Source organism: Vidua macroura, chromosome 34 (genome assembly GCF_024509145.1).
Source record: "Vidua macroura isolate BioBank_ID:100142 chromosome 34, ASM2450914v1, whole genome shotgun sequence".
NCBI classification, from domain to species: domain Eukaryota; kingdom Metazoa; phylum Chordata; class Aves; order Passeriformes; family Viduidae; genus Vidua; species Vidua macroura.
The window spans coordinates 563577-578654 of record NC_071604.1 but is presented as its reverse complement, the minus strand read 5'-3'; the positions used below and the strand labels follow the sequence as shown (position 1 = coordinate 578654).

The 15078-nt window shown below is 61.7% G+C and overlaps 2 protein-coding genes across 3 annotated transcripts; one reads left to right on the top strand and one right to left on the bottom strand.

Moving 5' to 3' along the window:
* Nucleotides 1-326: 326 nt before the first annotated feature.
* Nucleotides 327-4447, top strand: SMAGP (small cell adhesion glycoprotein). 2 transcript variants are annotated; one of them, XM_054002024.1, is made up of 4 exons: nt 327-367; nt 3359-3431; nt 3525-3599; nt 3682-4447. In XM_054002024.1, the coding sequence occupies exons 2-4, from the start codon at nt 3401-3403 to the stop codon at nt 3843-3845; spliced, it is 270 nt and encodes an 89-aa protein (XP_053857999.1). In that variant the 5' UTR covers nt 327-367; nt 3359-3400; the 3' UTR covers nt 3846-4447. The 2 variants fall into 2 exon arrangements, with proteins under 2 accessions (XP_053857999.1, XP_053857998.1); XM_054002023.1 differs by lacking the exon at nt 327-367 and adding an exon at nt 2938-2997.
* A 16-nt stretch (nt 4448-4463) lies between these two features.
* On the bottom strand, nt 4464-8724 carry DAZAP2 (DAZ associated protein 2). The gene is made up of 5 exons (XM_054002020.1): nt 8420-8724; nt 7935-8042; nt 6929-7165; nt 5649-5770; nt 4464-4761 (listed from the first exon to the last, which is right to left on the bottom strand). The coding sequence occupies exons 1-5, from the start codon at nt 8471-8473 to the stop codon at nt 4740-4742; spliced, it is 543 nt and encodes a 180-aa protein (XP_053857995.1). The 5' UTR covers nt 8474-8724; the 3' UTR covers nt 4464-4739.
* Between the last annotated feature and the right edge of the window lie 6354 nt (nt 8725-15078).

The following is a 15078-nucleotide window of genomic DNA, read 5'->3' as shown; positions in this document are numbered from 1 at the left end:
GGCTGAGGAGTGTGAGAGGGGGAGGTTGGGGGTTGTCACTCTCCCCCCCCGCTCCAAACCCCGTGACTCGGGGAAAAGGCGTCGAGCCTGTTCCACCAGCTCCCGGAAAATGTGCTGTCATGCCAAAAAAACCCAAAACACACCGTTTTTTCCCCTCCCGTGATCCAGAACTCCCCCATTCCCGCAGAAAGCCCCATTCCCAGTCTCCGGGATGATGGGCTTGCCCCGCAGCCAGCGAGGGGTTAACGGGGGAGGGTTCCGGGGGGGTTGATCCTCATTCCAGCCGAACTGGAAAGGTGAGGTAGGGAAAGGGCAACGCCTTCACCTGGGCAACGCCTTCACCTGGAGCCGCACATGGTGCCGGCAGGTAAGAGCTGCAGGGGTGGGACCTGGACCCCGGGATGGCCCCCCCGAAATTCCCGACCCCCGGGGGGGCTACGCAAAAGCCCAGGCACAGGGATCTGGACACGGCGGCACCGGAGCCCTGCAGTGAGGGACGGGGTGTGCGGCTGGTCTGGGGTGAAGCCGGAATGTCGGGGCTCGGCCGGGCATTTTCCAGCTGGATTTGGGGTGGGAGGGGAGGAAAAGGCCGGATCCTGCCACAGGGAGAGGCTGAAAGCAGGAAATCCGGCAGGAAAGCTGAGGGGGAAACAGGGGGAGCAAAGTGCTGGTCCCAGGGGATCATCCCAAGGTGAAGACACGAGGGCGAGCAGCAAATCCCGCCCTCCACCCGCTGGGGAGGGCAAGGAGGGGCTGTAAAGGGGCTGCGGAGCGCCCCCAAAGAAGCCTGGGGGGATGATTTGGTGATCCCATCCTCCATCGGGAATGGGAATGGAAGCGGGATGGGAATGGAGGGGCTGTAAAGGCACTGCCAAGCACCCCTGGCAAATCGCTGCGGGGTTGGTTTGCTCCTCCAGGCACCGGGAACGGGCACGGGAGTGGGAATGGGAATGGGGGGCTGCATCCCCGGTGCTCCTGGAAGGAGATTTTGGGATCGGAGCAGCCGAGCAGGGCAGCGTTTCCCTTGGGAACGGCTCTGGAGCCGCTCGGCCGGAGCGCAGGAATGAGGAAGATGAGGGTTTTTCACAACCCTGCTTTAATAACACGTGGAAATCCGTCGGGATGCAGCGGGCTGGGGATGATTCACTCCCGCTGCCAGCCCCCCTCTTCCGGCCTGGCTCCGGGTCTGGCAGTGCCAGAAATCCCGAGGGTTTCCGTGCTGGGAAGCACCGGAGCCTTCCCGCTGGGCTTGGTGAGTTCCTTCCCACGGTGCCAAGGCGGGAGCAGGGAGGGGATCCATGGGAGCATCCCTGGCCCGGGAGAGAGCAGGAGGAGCTGCACTTCCATGACCACGGACGGCTTGATGGAAATCAAACCTTCCCCTCAGACAAAACTCGGGCTGAAGCTTTGGTGGGTCCCAGCATTCCAGTTCTCAGGCGCTGTGGGTCCCAGGATTGCGGTTTTTTGGTGCTGGGGCACAGAACTGGTTTGTGTTCCTCACTGGCAATGCCAGACTCTTCCCAAGAAACCTTCCCCAAGGCTCCCGTTCCACCCAGCGGCGCCTTTTCCTCCTCTTCTCTTAAATCCCAGTCTCTTTTGGGGAAATGAGACCCAGTTTTGCTCTGAAGCCGCCCGGGAGCAGCAGCTGCTCCATGGGAAGGTCGTGGTTGGCTTTGGGAAAGGCCCAGAGCCGGGAGAGCTTCACAGCAAAGCTGGGTTTAATGAAGGGCTGGGTTAAAGCAAAACTGGATTTCAAACAAAACTGTTTAAAGCAAAACCTGGGTTAATTCATAGTTGGATTTAAAGCAACACCGAGTTTAAAACAAAGCTGGGATTAAAGCAATTCTGGACGTAATGCAAATCTGTGCTTAAAGCAAAATCATGTCTAAAGCAAACTCGGTTTAAAGGAAAAATCAGGTTTAATTCAAAGCTGGGTTTAAAGAAAAGCTGGACTTAAAGTGAAGTTGGGTTTAAAGCAAAACTAAGTTTAATGAAAATCTGGGTTTGACATAGAACTGGACTAAAGTAAAATCAAGCTTAAAGCAAAATTGTGCTGGAAATAAGATTGGTTTTAATGCAAAGCTGGGTTTAGAGCAAAATCGGGCTTAAAACAAAGTTGGGATTAAAGCAGAGTTTGGTTTCAAGCAATGCTGGGTTTAAAGCAAAACCAGGTTTAAAGCAAAGCTGGATTTAAAGTAAAACTGAGTTTAACCAGCGGGTGGCTGCTGCTAGCCCGAGCCGAGCACTGCCTGCTGGGGGTCCCCGCCCCTCCCTGTCCCCCTGTCACTGCCCCAATTCCCGGGGCCCCCAGCTCCAATTCCCGGCTCCCCCAGCCCCAATTCCCGGGGCTCCCCCAACCCCAATTCCCGGCTCCCCCAGCCCCAATTCCCGGGGCTCCCCCAGCCCCAATTCCCGGCTCCCCCCCAGTCCCAATTCCCGGGGCTCCCCCAGCCCCAATTCCCGGCTCCCCCCCAGTCCCAATTCCCGGGGCTCCCCCAGCCCCAATTCCCGGCTCCCCCCCAGTCCCAATTCCCGGGGCTCCCCCAGCCCCAATTCCCGGATCCCCCCCAGCCCCAATTCCCGGCTCCCCCAGCCCCAATTCCCGGGGCTCCCCCAGCCCCAATTCCCGGCTCCCCCAGCCCCAATTCCCGGGGCTCCCCCAGCCCCAATTCCCGGCTCCCCCAGCCCCAATTCCCGGGGCTCCCCCAGCCCCAATTCCCGGCTCCCCCAGCCCCAATTCCCGGGGCTCCCCCAGCCCCAATTCCCGGCTCCCCCAGCCCCAATTCCCGCTCCCGGCCCGGCCGTGGCCCCGCCCCGCTCCTGCCCCGCTCCCGCCGCTCGATTTCCTCTTTTTTTAAAAACCCCAAACAAATGGGATTTGATTCGCTCCCGACCGCGCTGAGTCACGGAATCCCCGCGCCCCGGAGCCTCCCGAGCGCCGGAGCCGCCGCCGGGACACTTTGGGGGCCCCGGGGGTCCCCGTCGGGCACAGCCAAGGTGGGTCGGGCAATGCCGCGTCCCGGCTGCGACACCGACCTCCGGCCCCGGATTTGGGGCGTTTTCAAGGACTTTCAGGCGCTTTGCAGCTCTCCAAATGTGGGAGTGAATCCAGTCAGGGGCTGGTTCTTCCCCGCCCCAGTAACACCAGTGCGTTACTGGTGCTGCACCCCCACCCCGGCGGAGCCTTTCGGGGCGGTTTGTGGGAAATCACTACTTTCATCCCTATTTTTGGCAGCTCTGAAGGAACCCGGAGCCTCACCTGGAAGGAGCCACTGGAAGGAGGGATCTCAGCCCCACCTGAGCACAGGTGATGGGGCACTGAGTGGGAATTCACCGCTTTTATCGCTATTTTTGGCAGCTCTGAAGGACCCCAAACCTTCCCCTGGAAGGAGCCGATGCGATGGAGGGAGATCAGCCCCACCTGAGCTCAGGTGAGCCCCTGGAGCCGCTTCCCCGGCCTCTTCCCACGTTCTCCACCCGCCTCCGGCCCTCGCTCACCTCCCTCTCTCCCTGTCCCGAGGAAGACCTGACGACCCCGTACCTGAGGAAGGCTCCCACGCCCCCCGGCCATGAGGACGCCGACACCGCCGTGATCGCAGGTGAGGCCGCGGCTCCCGCCGGGCCCCGGGGCCGCTGCCGGCGCTCGGGGCTGCCCCTGTGACCCCTGTGCTTGCCCCGCAGTGGTGATCACCCTGGTGTTCCTCACCTTGCTGACGGTGCTGGTGGTGATCGGGATTTACCTGTACCGGAACCAGGGCTCCTACCGCACCTACGAGCAGCCGGAGCCGGACGCGGCCCCGCGGGAGGAGCCTCCGGCCAAGGAGAAGGAGGAATATTTTATCTAAGGACGCGCCTGGGATCCACACGGGTCCCGGAATTCCCCGGAGATGGGGGCCTACGTAAGCTTTCAGGAGTTAGGATGCTGCCTGAATTCCCTGGCATCAGGGATCTGCCCAAATTTCCTGGAGTTGGGCACCCACAGAAATATCCCGGAGCTGAGGGTCTGCTGAAATTTCTTGGAGGCGGGGGATCTTCCTAAGTTGGGAATGTGCCTAAATTCCCTGGAGCTGGGGCTCCACCTGAATTTCCTGGCTTTGGGGTTCTGTCTAAATTCCCTGGATTTAGGGATCCGCCTAAATTGGAAACCTGCCTAAATTCCCTGGGGTTGAGGTTCTGCCGAAATATCCTGGAGCTTGTGATCTCCCTAAATTCCCTGGAGCTGGGGTTCTGCCTAAAGCTGAGGGTCTACAGGCTGATTTTGTTTGGTTTTTTTCCCTTAATTTATGAAGCCAACCATGGCAGGAATATGTGGGTGCCCGAGGGTAGGAAAAACCCCAAATACCCCCCAAAAAATAGTAAGAGGAAGTTCCCAATGCAGCAGGAAAAAGGAAAGAAGTGAGGAAACCCCTGGCTGGCAGCAGCCAAAGGGGTTCTCAGAGGCCCAACAGAAATTTGTTACTTCATTTAAATTTTCAAAATAATCTTTATTTTATTTTTGGTTTTTAGTATAAAAACTCCACAAGTTCAGTGCAGCACAGAGAGTCCGAGAGCCGAGCTCGGGAACAGTCAGGGATGGTCACACACACACACACAGAGAACACAGATTCAGATTAAAGTGAAATATTAAGATAAAATAGAGTCGAATCTGAGCTCTTTCTTCATCAAGTAACAACCAAAAAGAAAAGAAACACCCGACTGAGCATCCCTGCAGCGTTCCTGCCGAGCTTGTGGAGGTTTGGTTATCGATGCAGGCATGAGTCGCTGATAAACACATCGAAAAACCCATTTACAACCCATTGCCAAGCACCCCATTCATAAAAATCCACCTACAAACACCCCACTCATTAAACTCCTGCTAAACCCACCGATGAACACCTCACTGATAACCCCAAACCACCCCGAGCCTCAGGAGGGAACCCAAGGGATTTGTGTGCTCACTGACAGTCCCCACGCCCGGGACAGATGGAAACAGCCTCTCGGATTTAAGGGATTCGGGTGCGAAAACACCAGGTCTGAGTTAAAATCAAGCGTTTGCTAATTAAGCGTCAATTAAACCTGGTCCTAGCTGGAATGGGAGGATCCCACGGGAGCTGCAGCGCGGCCCTGGCACCAGTCATGGCTTTGATTAGAGCTGAAGTGCAAACAACCCAAGATTACTCGGAGTGGGCTAAAAAAAATCCCGGGACAGAGGTTTGTGGAGGAGAAAGGGGGGAGAGGGTGAGGGGGCACCTGGAGTGAGGCCAGGAAGGGCCCAGGTGTCCTTCCCACCGCCGGGAAGGGAATTTTTGCCTCTGGGGAGGGAATTTTGCCTCTGGGGAGGAGATGTTGTCTGTTTTCTACCCTAAATCCACCTTTCCCAAAAAGAGGGGAAACCCGGACAGGCCCAGCAAAGGGATGGAAACCCCTCCCCAGGGCACAATTAGGCCATTAATTAATTAGAGCTGCGTGTAAATGAGGAAGGGGCGGGGCTGAGCTCACCCCCATTTGTGAATGAACCCCCCGGGACCCCCCCCCCGGCTGACCCAACCCCTCCCCTGTCACCACTCGTGTCACCTGCGGGGGTGGGCGTCCCCCCCCGGCCCGCAGGCACCTGGGGGGGGGGGGGGTGCTGACGGGCGGGGGTCCCCCAAACCCGCCCCCCCCCTCACCAGAGGCTGAAGCCGCCCCCAGCCCCCCCCAGGAAGCCCCCCTTGCGCGGGGGCAGCAGGACGGCGGCTCCGGGCGGGACGGGCACCGGGGGGGCGCCCGGGGGGCACCCGGCGGGCGGCGGCTGCAAGACACAAACGGAGGGACAGGTCACTGTCACGACAGGGGACAGCTGAGTCACTGTCACGACAGGGGACGGCAGAGGTCACTGTCACGACAGGGGACAGCCGAGGTCAGGACAGGAGCGGGGACAAGGCTGTGTGACAGGAGAGACACGAGGTCACTGTCACGACAGGGGACAGCTGAGTCACTGTCACGATAGGGGACAGCAGAGGTCACTGTCACGACAGGGGACAGCCGAGGTCAGTGCCATGACAGGGGACAGCTGAGGTCGCTATCATGACAGGGGACAGCCGAGGTCAGGACAGGAGCGGGGACAAAGCTGTGTGACAGGAGAGACACAAGGTCACTGTCACAGCAGGGGACAGCAGAGGTCACTGTCACGACAGGGGACAGCTGAGTCACTGTCACAGCAGGGAATAGCAGAGGTCACTGTCACGATAGGGGACAGCTGAGGTCGGTGTCACACCCAGAGTGGGCCTGAAGCCCCCGCGGGCTTTGGGGACACAGCAACGTCCCCAAGCCCTGCTGAGGGACAGCGGCTGGGGGTGGCACACGGGTCCTGAGCCCTGGCCCAGCCCTGAGGCCTCTGGCACCTGGGCCAGGTGGGGGACACCTGTCACCTGTGCTGCCCCCCGGGGACACCTGTCACCTGTGCTGGAACACGGGGACACCTGTCACCTGTGCTGCCACCCAAAGGACACCTGTCACCTGTGCTGGAACACGGGGACACGCTCTCCAGCTGTCCCCAAGCTCCAGGGGGAATTCCAGGGGAGCAGGAAGGTCTCAGGCTCCAGGAAAGGGGAGCCAAGGGGCCCAGGTGAGCGGGCCCAGGTGAGCGGGCCCAGGTGAGCCGGAGCCTCGCAGGCAGTGCCAGGCCCAGGTGTGGGGACAGGTGAGGTCAGGTGGCCAAGGCCCCCCTGGCCCTGCTCCCCCCAGGCCAGATTTGGGCAGCGGCAGCCAGGCCCAGCCCGGCTGTGAACCTGTGAGCCCTGAGCCCACCTGGCCGCGCCCAAGGCCGGGGCTGGGACTCACCTGGCCCAGGTGATCTTCTGGTCCCTCCCCACCCAAATCCCCCAGTTCTGCGGCTCCACCTGCAGCGGGTGCTGGCAGTGCCACCTGCCCCAGACCGTCCCACCCCAGCCCGGTGCCCCGCACTCACCGGGATGCTGGCGGTGCCACCCGTGCCCAGCCTGGCCGCGGTGTCAAAGCCCCCGTCCAGCAGCACGGTGGGCCCCGGTGGGTACACCTGTCCCAGGGGGAAATAGGCCACGGGGGAGCCCAGAGCCCCCAGGGGCGGCGGCGGGGCCAGGGGCAGGTACAGGGACGCACCTGGGAACGCCGGGGACACGGCGGGGATGCCGGCAGCGCCCAGGGGCACCAAGCTCAGACGGTAGAGCTGCAGAAACAGCGGGTCAGCGAGGTCACCCGGGTGTCACCCCAAAAACAGCGGGTCAGCGAGGTCACCCAGGTGTCACCCCAAAAACACCAGGTCAGCGAGGTCACCCGGGTGCCATCCCAAAAACAGCGGGTCAGCGAGGTCACCCAGGTGCCACCCCAAAAACACCAGGTCAGCGAGGTCACCCGGGTGCCATCCCAAAAACAGCGGGTCAGCGAGGTCACCCGGGTGCCATCCCAAAAACACCGGGTCAGCGAGGTCACCCAGGTGCCATCCCAAAAACACCGGGTCAGCGAGGTCACCCAGGTGCCACCCCAAAAACACCGGGTCAGCGAGGTCACCCAGGTGTCACCCCAAAAACACCGGGTCAGCGAGGTCACCCAGGTGTCACCCCAAAAACACCGGGTCAGCGAGGTCACCCAGGTGCCACCCCAAAAACAGCGGGTCAGCAAGGTCACCCAGGTGCCACCCCAAAAACAGCGGGTCAGCGAGGTCACCCGGGTGCCATCCCAAAAACACCGGGTCAGCCAGGTCACCCAGGTGCCATCCCCCACCCAGGTGTGCGCCCAGCACCCAGGGGCGCTCTCACCTGCCTGCGGGAGCAGGGAGTCACCTGGAAATTCACCCCTGGGCTCTAACGGGGCGTTTTGGGTCACCTGGGCTACGGGAAGGAGGGTCCCTGTCCGAGGGAGCCAGGTGAGCTCCGGGGCTCCCCTGGGCCATGGACACGAGGGGTGCCAGGGAAACGCCCCAGGTGTGCCCCACCTACCTCGGGGTACGCAGGTGCAGGGTCCAGGTAGGGGGGGCGGCAGGGGCAGAGTCTGGGGGTACCCGGGGGGGGCCGGGCCGGGCAGCAAGGGCTGGCCTGGGAACGGCCCTGGGGGAGGGAATCGGGTCAGGAGAGCCGGGAGGCAGGGCCGGGGGACAGCCGGGAAAAGGCATCGCCCCCGCGCCCCCCCCCAGCGCCATCACTGCCCCTGCCGGCCCCCCCCATGGCATCAGCCCGGCCTCAGTGTCCCCCCAGCGCCGGCACCCCCCTGCCCCCCTCACGGCATCGCCCCCCACTCCCCACAAGGCTCCAGACCCCCCCCTCCCATGGTATCCCCCCCCCCAAACCTCACACCCCCCCGCGCCCCCTCTCGTGGTATCTCCCCCCAAAGCCTCACCCCCCCCCCCCCGCGCCCCCTCCCGTGGTATCTCCCCCCCCAAAACCTCACACCCCCCCCGCGCCCCCTCCCGTGGTATCTCCCCCACCCCGGCCCCAGCCCCTCCTCCCGGGTCAAAGCGAGGCTGAGCACGCGTCTCCATGGCAACCCCTGGCCCCGCCCCCTGGGCCTGGCCCAGCCCGCGCCCTCACGCGCCCTTAAAGGCGCCGCGCGCCCGGGGCGGCGCTGCCGGCTGGGGGCGGGGCTCCGGTAAAAGGCACCGAGGGCCCCGCCCCGGCCTTGCCTTTGCCGTTCATGGCGGCGGCGGCTCCCGCGGTCACGGCGGGGGCAGGAGCGGCAGCAGGAGGAGGCGGGGGCGACCCGTGGGGGAGGGTGAGGGACGGGGCAGGAAGCGGGACGGGAAGCGAACGTCGTGACGTCATCGCGCCGGGGGCGGGGCCACGCGCTCTTAAAGGGGCCGCGGGAAATGGTGGGGGGGGGGAGGGAGGGTCGCGATGGGGGCGGGGTCACGGCGGGGGCCCTAAAGAGGGTCTGGGGGCCCCAAAATATATATTTTATATATTTTTTAATATATATTTATATATATATATTTTATATATATATTTTATATATATATAAAAATATATTTTATATATATTATATATATTTTTATATATATTATATATATATAATATATATAAAAATATATATTATATTAATATATTATTATATATTACATCTTCTATTCATTTAAAATACATATTTTAAATTATATAGATATATATAATATTTCAATATTTAATATTTTATATATATAATATATATAATATATATAATATAATAATATAATAATATAATATAATACTATAATATTTTAAACTATATATTTAATCTAAATAACATAACATTAGGATTTGATACACAGTACAGTTAAAATTAATATTTATTAAGTACTTATAAAACACCCATAAAACCTTTAGAGGTACATAACACATACTGGAATAATATATAAATATAATCAATAATATTAAAAATATTGATGCAATAGAGTCGTGTATAATATATAGGAATGAATATTAATAAGGATTAATAAATGAAACATTAAAAATTAATAAAACATTATATTAATTAATAGAATATATGAGTACAAAAAGAATATAATTATGCATTAATATAGAAATACCTGGTGTAATATGAATAGATACCAATAAATATTTATGTAAATGCACAATGCATAGCACAATTGTAATGTATATTAAAAAAACAACAAATAGTGATAAAAGAGGAGAACGTGTGGTGCATGAAATGTTTGTGACGTGTGAAGGTGCGCGCAGATGACGCGGAAATCCCCGGGCCCCGCTCGGCTGTGGAGCGGCGCCGAAAGTCTCGAATTCCCGGCTTTGGGGATTCTCCCGCCCCGCTCCGCCCGCGCGTCCCAAAGGCGAGCGAGCCGCTCATGAATAATGCAGCGGCTGCGGCATGAATATGCAAATGAGCCCCCGGGTGTGGGTGCGCCTGCTCATGAATAATTCATGAGGGGGAAATGGTCCGCCCCGTCAGAACGCGCAGAAATGGGGAAAAAAAATAAAAAATCGCTTTTGCCTTCGCAGTGGGAGCGGCCCGGCCCGGGGAGCTGCCCCGGGACCCCCACCCGACCCCCGGGACCCCCCGGGACCCCCACCCGACCCCCGGGACCCCAACCCAACCCAACCCCCCGGGCCCCTCCGGGACCCCCACCCGACCCCCGGGACCCCCCCGGGACCCCCACCCGACCCCCGGGACCCCCCGGGACCCCAACCCAACCCTCGGGACCCCCCCCGGGACCCCCCGGGACCCTCCGGGACCCCCACCCGACCTCCGGGACACCCCCGGGACCCCGACCCGACCCCCGGGACCCCCACCCAACCCCCCGGGACCCCCCGGGACCCCCCCCGGGACCCCCCTCTCCTCTACTCTGCAGGCCCCCGGGACCCTCGGGCCCTCTTTAGGGACCCCCGACCCCGCTTAGGGACCCCAGACTCCACTGAGGGACCCCAGAACCACGTAGGGACCCCCCCCCCCCTCTGCTCTGCAGACCCTCCGGACCTTCGGACCCTCTTTAGAGACCCCCTCTACCCCCAGACCCAGTTAGGGACCCCCAGACCCGCTTAACGACCTCCCTCTATCCCCAGACCCCGCTTAGAAACCCCTCTCTCCCCACCAGACCCATTTAGGGACCCCCCCCCAGACCCGTTCCGGGACCCCACACCCATTTAGGGAAGCCCAAACCCATTTAGGGACCCCCAGACCCATTTAAGGACCTCCCTCTTCCCCCCAGACCCCGCTTAGGGACCCCTCTCCCCCCCCCCGCCAGTCCCCCAGACCCGTTTAGGGACCCCCCAGACCCATTTAAACACCTCTAGACACATTTAAAGACCCCCAGACCCATTTAGGGACCCCCAGACCCATTTAAAGACCCCCAGACCCATTTAGGGACCCCCAGACCCGTTTAGGGACGCCCCTCCCTCCACCCCCCCCGCCCCCAAGGCCCCCCCTCAGCCGAGTCTTTGTTAATTAAAATCCGCCCCCCCACCCGAGCTGTTTTCCTTTCCCCGCATGCAAACTGTTAGCTCTATGCAAATGTATGCAAATGAGCCCGGGATTTAACTAGCTGTAGGTATTTAACGATTCGTATTAAATATTCATAATCACGGCAGCGCGTATGCAAATGAACCCGGCAGAACTGGGCCGCGGCCGCCAATAACAGGTGCACCTGGGCTAATTAGAATATTAATGAATATTAATGATTATTAATGAGGAGGCTGTGGGGTCATTAATATTTGCTCCTCTCCCCCCCCTTGTCCCCTTTGTCCCCTCTCGTCTCGGGGGTTCCTGACACTCCGGGGGTTGGGGGCTCCGGGGTTTTGGGGGGTCTGGAATTGGCGGTCTGGGGTTTGGGGGGTCCTGGGTGGGGGATCCGGGGTTTTGGGGGTCCTGGCACTCCGGGGTCTGGGGTTTGGGGGGTCCTGGGTGGGGGATCCGGGGTTTTGGGGGTCCTGGCACTCCGGGGTCTGGGGTTTGGGGGTCCTGGGTGCGGGATCCGGGGTTTTGGGGGTCCTGGCACTCCGGGGTTTGGGGTTTGGGGGGTCCTGGGTGCGGGATCCGGGGTTTTGGGGGTCCTGGCACTCCGGGGTCTGGGGTTTGGGGGGTCCTGGGTGCGGGATCCGGGGTTTTGGGGGTCCTGGCACTCCGGGGTTTGGGGTTTCTGGGCTGGGAACCTCTGATTCGGGGGTCTTGGGGCTGGAGGTGGTGCTGGTGCCGGGGAGGGTCTCTAAATTTGGGGGTCCCAGGGCTGAGGAGGCCTCTGCAGCTCGGGGGTCTCTGGTTTCGGGGGGGTTCTGGTTCTGGGGGTGTCCCTGGTGCCTTAGACCCCGGGGGGGCTCTGGGGGTGTCCCTGGCTCGGGGGGTCTTTCGGCCCTGGGACATCTCGGGACCCTCTGGCTTTTAGGGCGTTCCCGGAGGGGTCTCTGGCCCCGGGGGTCTCTCTGGCCCCGGGGGTGTCTGGCTCGGGGGTTTCCAGGGCGTGTCTAGGGGGGTCCCGGGGGTCTCTGTCCCAGTAGAGGGTTTCTGCCCCGGGGGTCCCGGGGTCTCTATCCCAGGGTCTCTGTGCCGGGGGTCTCTGGGCTCTCTGTCCCGGGTTCCTCTCCCGGTGTCTCTGTCCCGGGTTCCTCTCCCGGTGTCTCTGTCCCGGGTTCCTCTCCCGGGGGTCTCTGTCCCGGGTTCCTCTCCCGGTGTCTCTGTCCCGGGTTCCTCTCCCGGGGGTCTCTGTCCCGGGGGTCCCGGGCTCTCTGTCCCGGGTTCCTCTCCCGGTGTCTCTCTCCCTGGGTTCCTCTCCCGGGGGTCCCGGGGGTCTCGGGCTCTCTGTCCCGGTGGTCCCGGGCTCTCTGTCCCAGGTTCCTCTCCCGGGGGTCCCGGGGGTCGCGGGCTCTCTGTCCCGAGTTCCTCTCCGGGGCTCTCTGTCCCGGGTTCTCTGTCCCGGGTTCCTCTCCCGGGGGTCTCTGTGCCGGGCTCTCTGTCCCGGGCTCTCTGTCCCGGGCTCTCTGTGCCGGGTTCCTCTCCCGGGAGTCCCGGGGGTCTCGGGCTCTCTGTCCCGGGGATCTCTGTCCCGGGTTCCTCTCCCGGGGGTCCCGGGCTCTCTGTCCCGGGCTCTCTGTCCCGGGTTCCTCTCCCGGGGGGTCCCGGGGGTCCCGGGGCTCTCTGTCCCGGGTTCCTCTCCCGGGGGTCTCTGTCCCGGGTTCTCTGTGCCGGGTTCCTCTCCCGGGGGTCTCTGTCCCGGGTTCTCTGTCCCGGGTTCCTCTCCCGGGGGTCTCTGTCCCGGGCTCTCTGTCCCGGGTTCCTCTCCCGGGGGTCTCTGTCCCGGGTTCCTCTCCCGGGTTCCTCTCCCGGGGGTCCCGGGCTCTCTGTCCCGGGCTCTCTGTCCCGGGTTCCTCTCCCGGGGGTCCCGGTGGTCCCGGGCTCTCTGTCTCGGGCTCTCTGTCCCGGGTTCCTCTCCCGGGGGTCCCGGGGGTCCCGGGCTCTCTGTCCCGGGCTCTCTGTCCCGGGCTCTCTGTCCCGGGTTCCTCTCCCGGGGGTCCCGGGGGGTCGCGGGCTCTCTGCGGTGCGCTCGCAGCGCCCCCAGCGGCGGCGGGCGGGATCGGCCCTGCGGCAGCGGCCTGCGCATAAATTATGTTCATGACGCAGCAGCCCCGGAGCCCCGGGAAGCGCCGCGATTCCCCTCCCGGGACCCCCGCGGCACCGAGCCCCCCGTGACCGCCCCCCGCCGCTCCCGCCGCCGGCCCGGGCCCGCCGCGGGGCCCCGGGGCCGCTCCGCCGCCGCCGCCCCCCGCCCCTTTGTGCCGCCGCCGCCGTCGCGACCGCGGCGATCGCGGGAGCGGCGCGAGCGGCGGGGACCCCCCCCGGGCCCCCCCCGGCCCCCCCCGGGGCCCCCCCGGACCCCCGACCCCCGGCTCGGTGAGTGCGGGGCCGGGGCGGGCGGGGGGCGGCGGGCCCGGCGCGGTGAATATGCAATGGCGTAATTAGCATAATTTATATATTTATGATAAAGAGCGGTGGGGGGGGCGGGGAGGGGAGAAAACGGCGGAAAACGGGGGACAGAGGGGGGGGGGCAGCGGGATTTGGGGGGGAAAGGGAGGTCAGGGCAGGTTTGGGGGCGCAGAGGGGCTCGGAGCGGGGGGGGGCCGGGGAGAGAACTGGGGAGAACTGGGAGGAACTGGGGAGAACCGCGCAGGCACTGGGGGGGGGGGGCGAAGGGGACGAGGGGGACTGGGGGGGATCGGGGGGTGCCAGGGGCGACCCCGGCTTTGGGGACATCCCTGGGGGATCCCCAGCGTGCGGGGGGGGGGGCAGGGAAGAGGGGCTGGGAGAGCCCCGGGTCAGGGAAAGGGGGGGAGGTCCGGGGTGGATCGGGGGGGGCAGGGGGATTTGGGGGTGCGCTTTGGGGTGCAGGACGGGAGACATAGGGCGACGGGTTTGGGGTCCTGCCCGGGGAGGGCAAAGACACCCAGCGGGATTTGGGGGGGCACAGGCGGTTCGGAGTGGGGGGGGGGCGGCAGAGGAGCTCGGGGGGGGGCGCCGGGTCTGGGGGGGAACTGGGGAGAACTGGGGGGACACGAACGCTCTGGGGGGGGGGGGCAGGTGGGAGCGGGGGGCACCAGAACGGGAGCTGAGGGTTGGTGGGTGACGGGGGCACCTCGCACAAGTGGGGTCCTTGGGGGCACCCCCAGAACTGGGGGGGGGTCTGGGGAGCTGGGGGGCAGAGAACGGGGGGGTGACCGCCCTGAGGGGGGGGGCGTGAGGAATTTGGGGGGGGGCGGGGGATGGATTTTGGGGTGTAGGAGAGGAGAAGCAGCGCTGAGAGGAGCAGGACATCGCATCCCCTGCCTCAGCTTCTCCATCTGTGAATGCCATGAAACATTAAAAGACATCAAATTGAGAGGGAAGGAAGGATTTGGGGGGAATTATTCCCTCCAGGATAACAACAGGGAGGAGTTTGTGTTAAACCCTGCTCAGGCTTAACTCATCCTTGGGGTTTCTCACCTGGGCAAACTCAATTTCCACCCGTTTTGGATCCATCTCTGCCTCATCAACACTTAAGTAACATGGAAATTAAATCCACATGGAGACTGGCAGCATCCTAAATATCCTTCTCTCACCTTTTTTCCCCGCTTTTTTTTATTTTTTTTAATATTTTTATTATTATTTTATGCATTTTATGCTTTCACTCCATCTGTTGCTCCGTGGCTGCTCCTCCCTGCCTGCCCTCACCACCATCTGCATAAATTATTTGTCACATTAAATGCCAAAAAATACCCCCAAAAGTGTGAAAAACGGGATCTGTGATAGGGAGAGGATCCCGCTCCCAGATCCGGAGCTGGATGCCCACCTGAATCCAGCCTGGAATCCCAAATGTCTGATTAATTGGCTCATTAATTAGCCGCTCCCCACCCCCTTCCCTCCCGGGTTATTTGTGGCTCCTCCCAGCAGCAGCAGGGAGAGAAACCCAAGGATTTGGGGGCTCCTGTGCCCTGCTCAGCCTTTGCTGCTCCAGTGGAGCGGGAATAAATCCAGTTTGGCTGCTCGGCTCGGGCTGGGCTGGCTGGGGATGGGTCCTGGGGAGGTTCTGGTGTCCCCAGAGTCCCACGAAACCCCACACATCCAGGGACTTTCCTGTTTCTCCTGACGGAGTCGCCTTTTCCCAAATCTCCTCCATCTTTGGGGGGGATCCTGGGG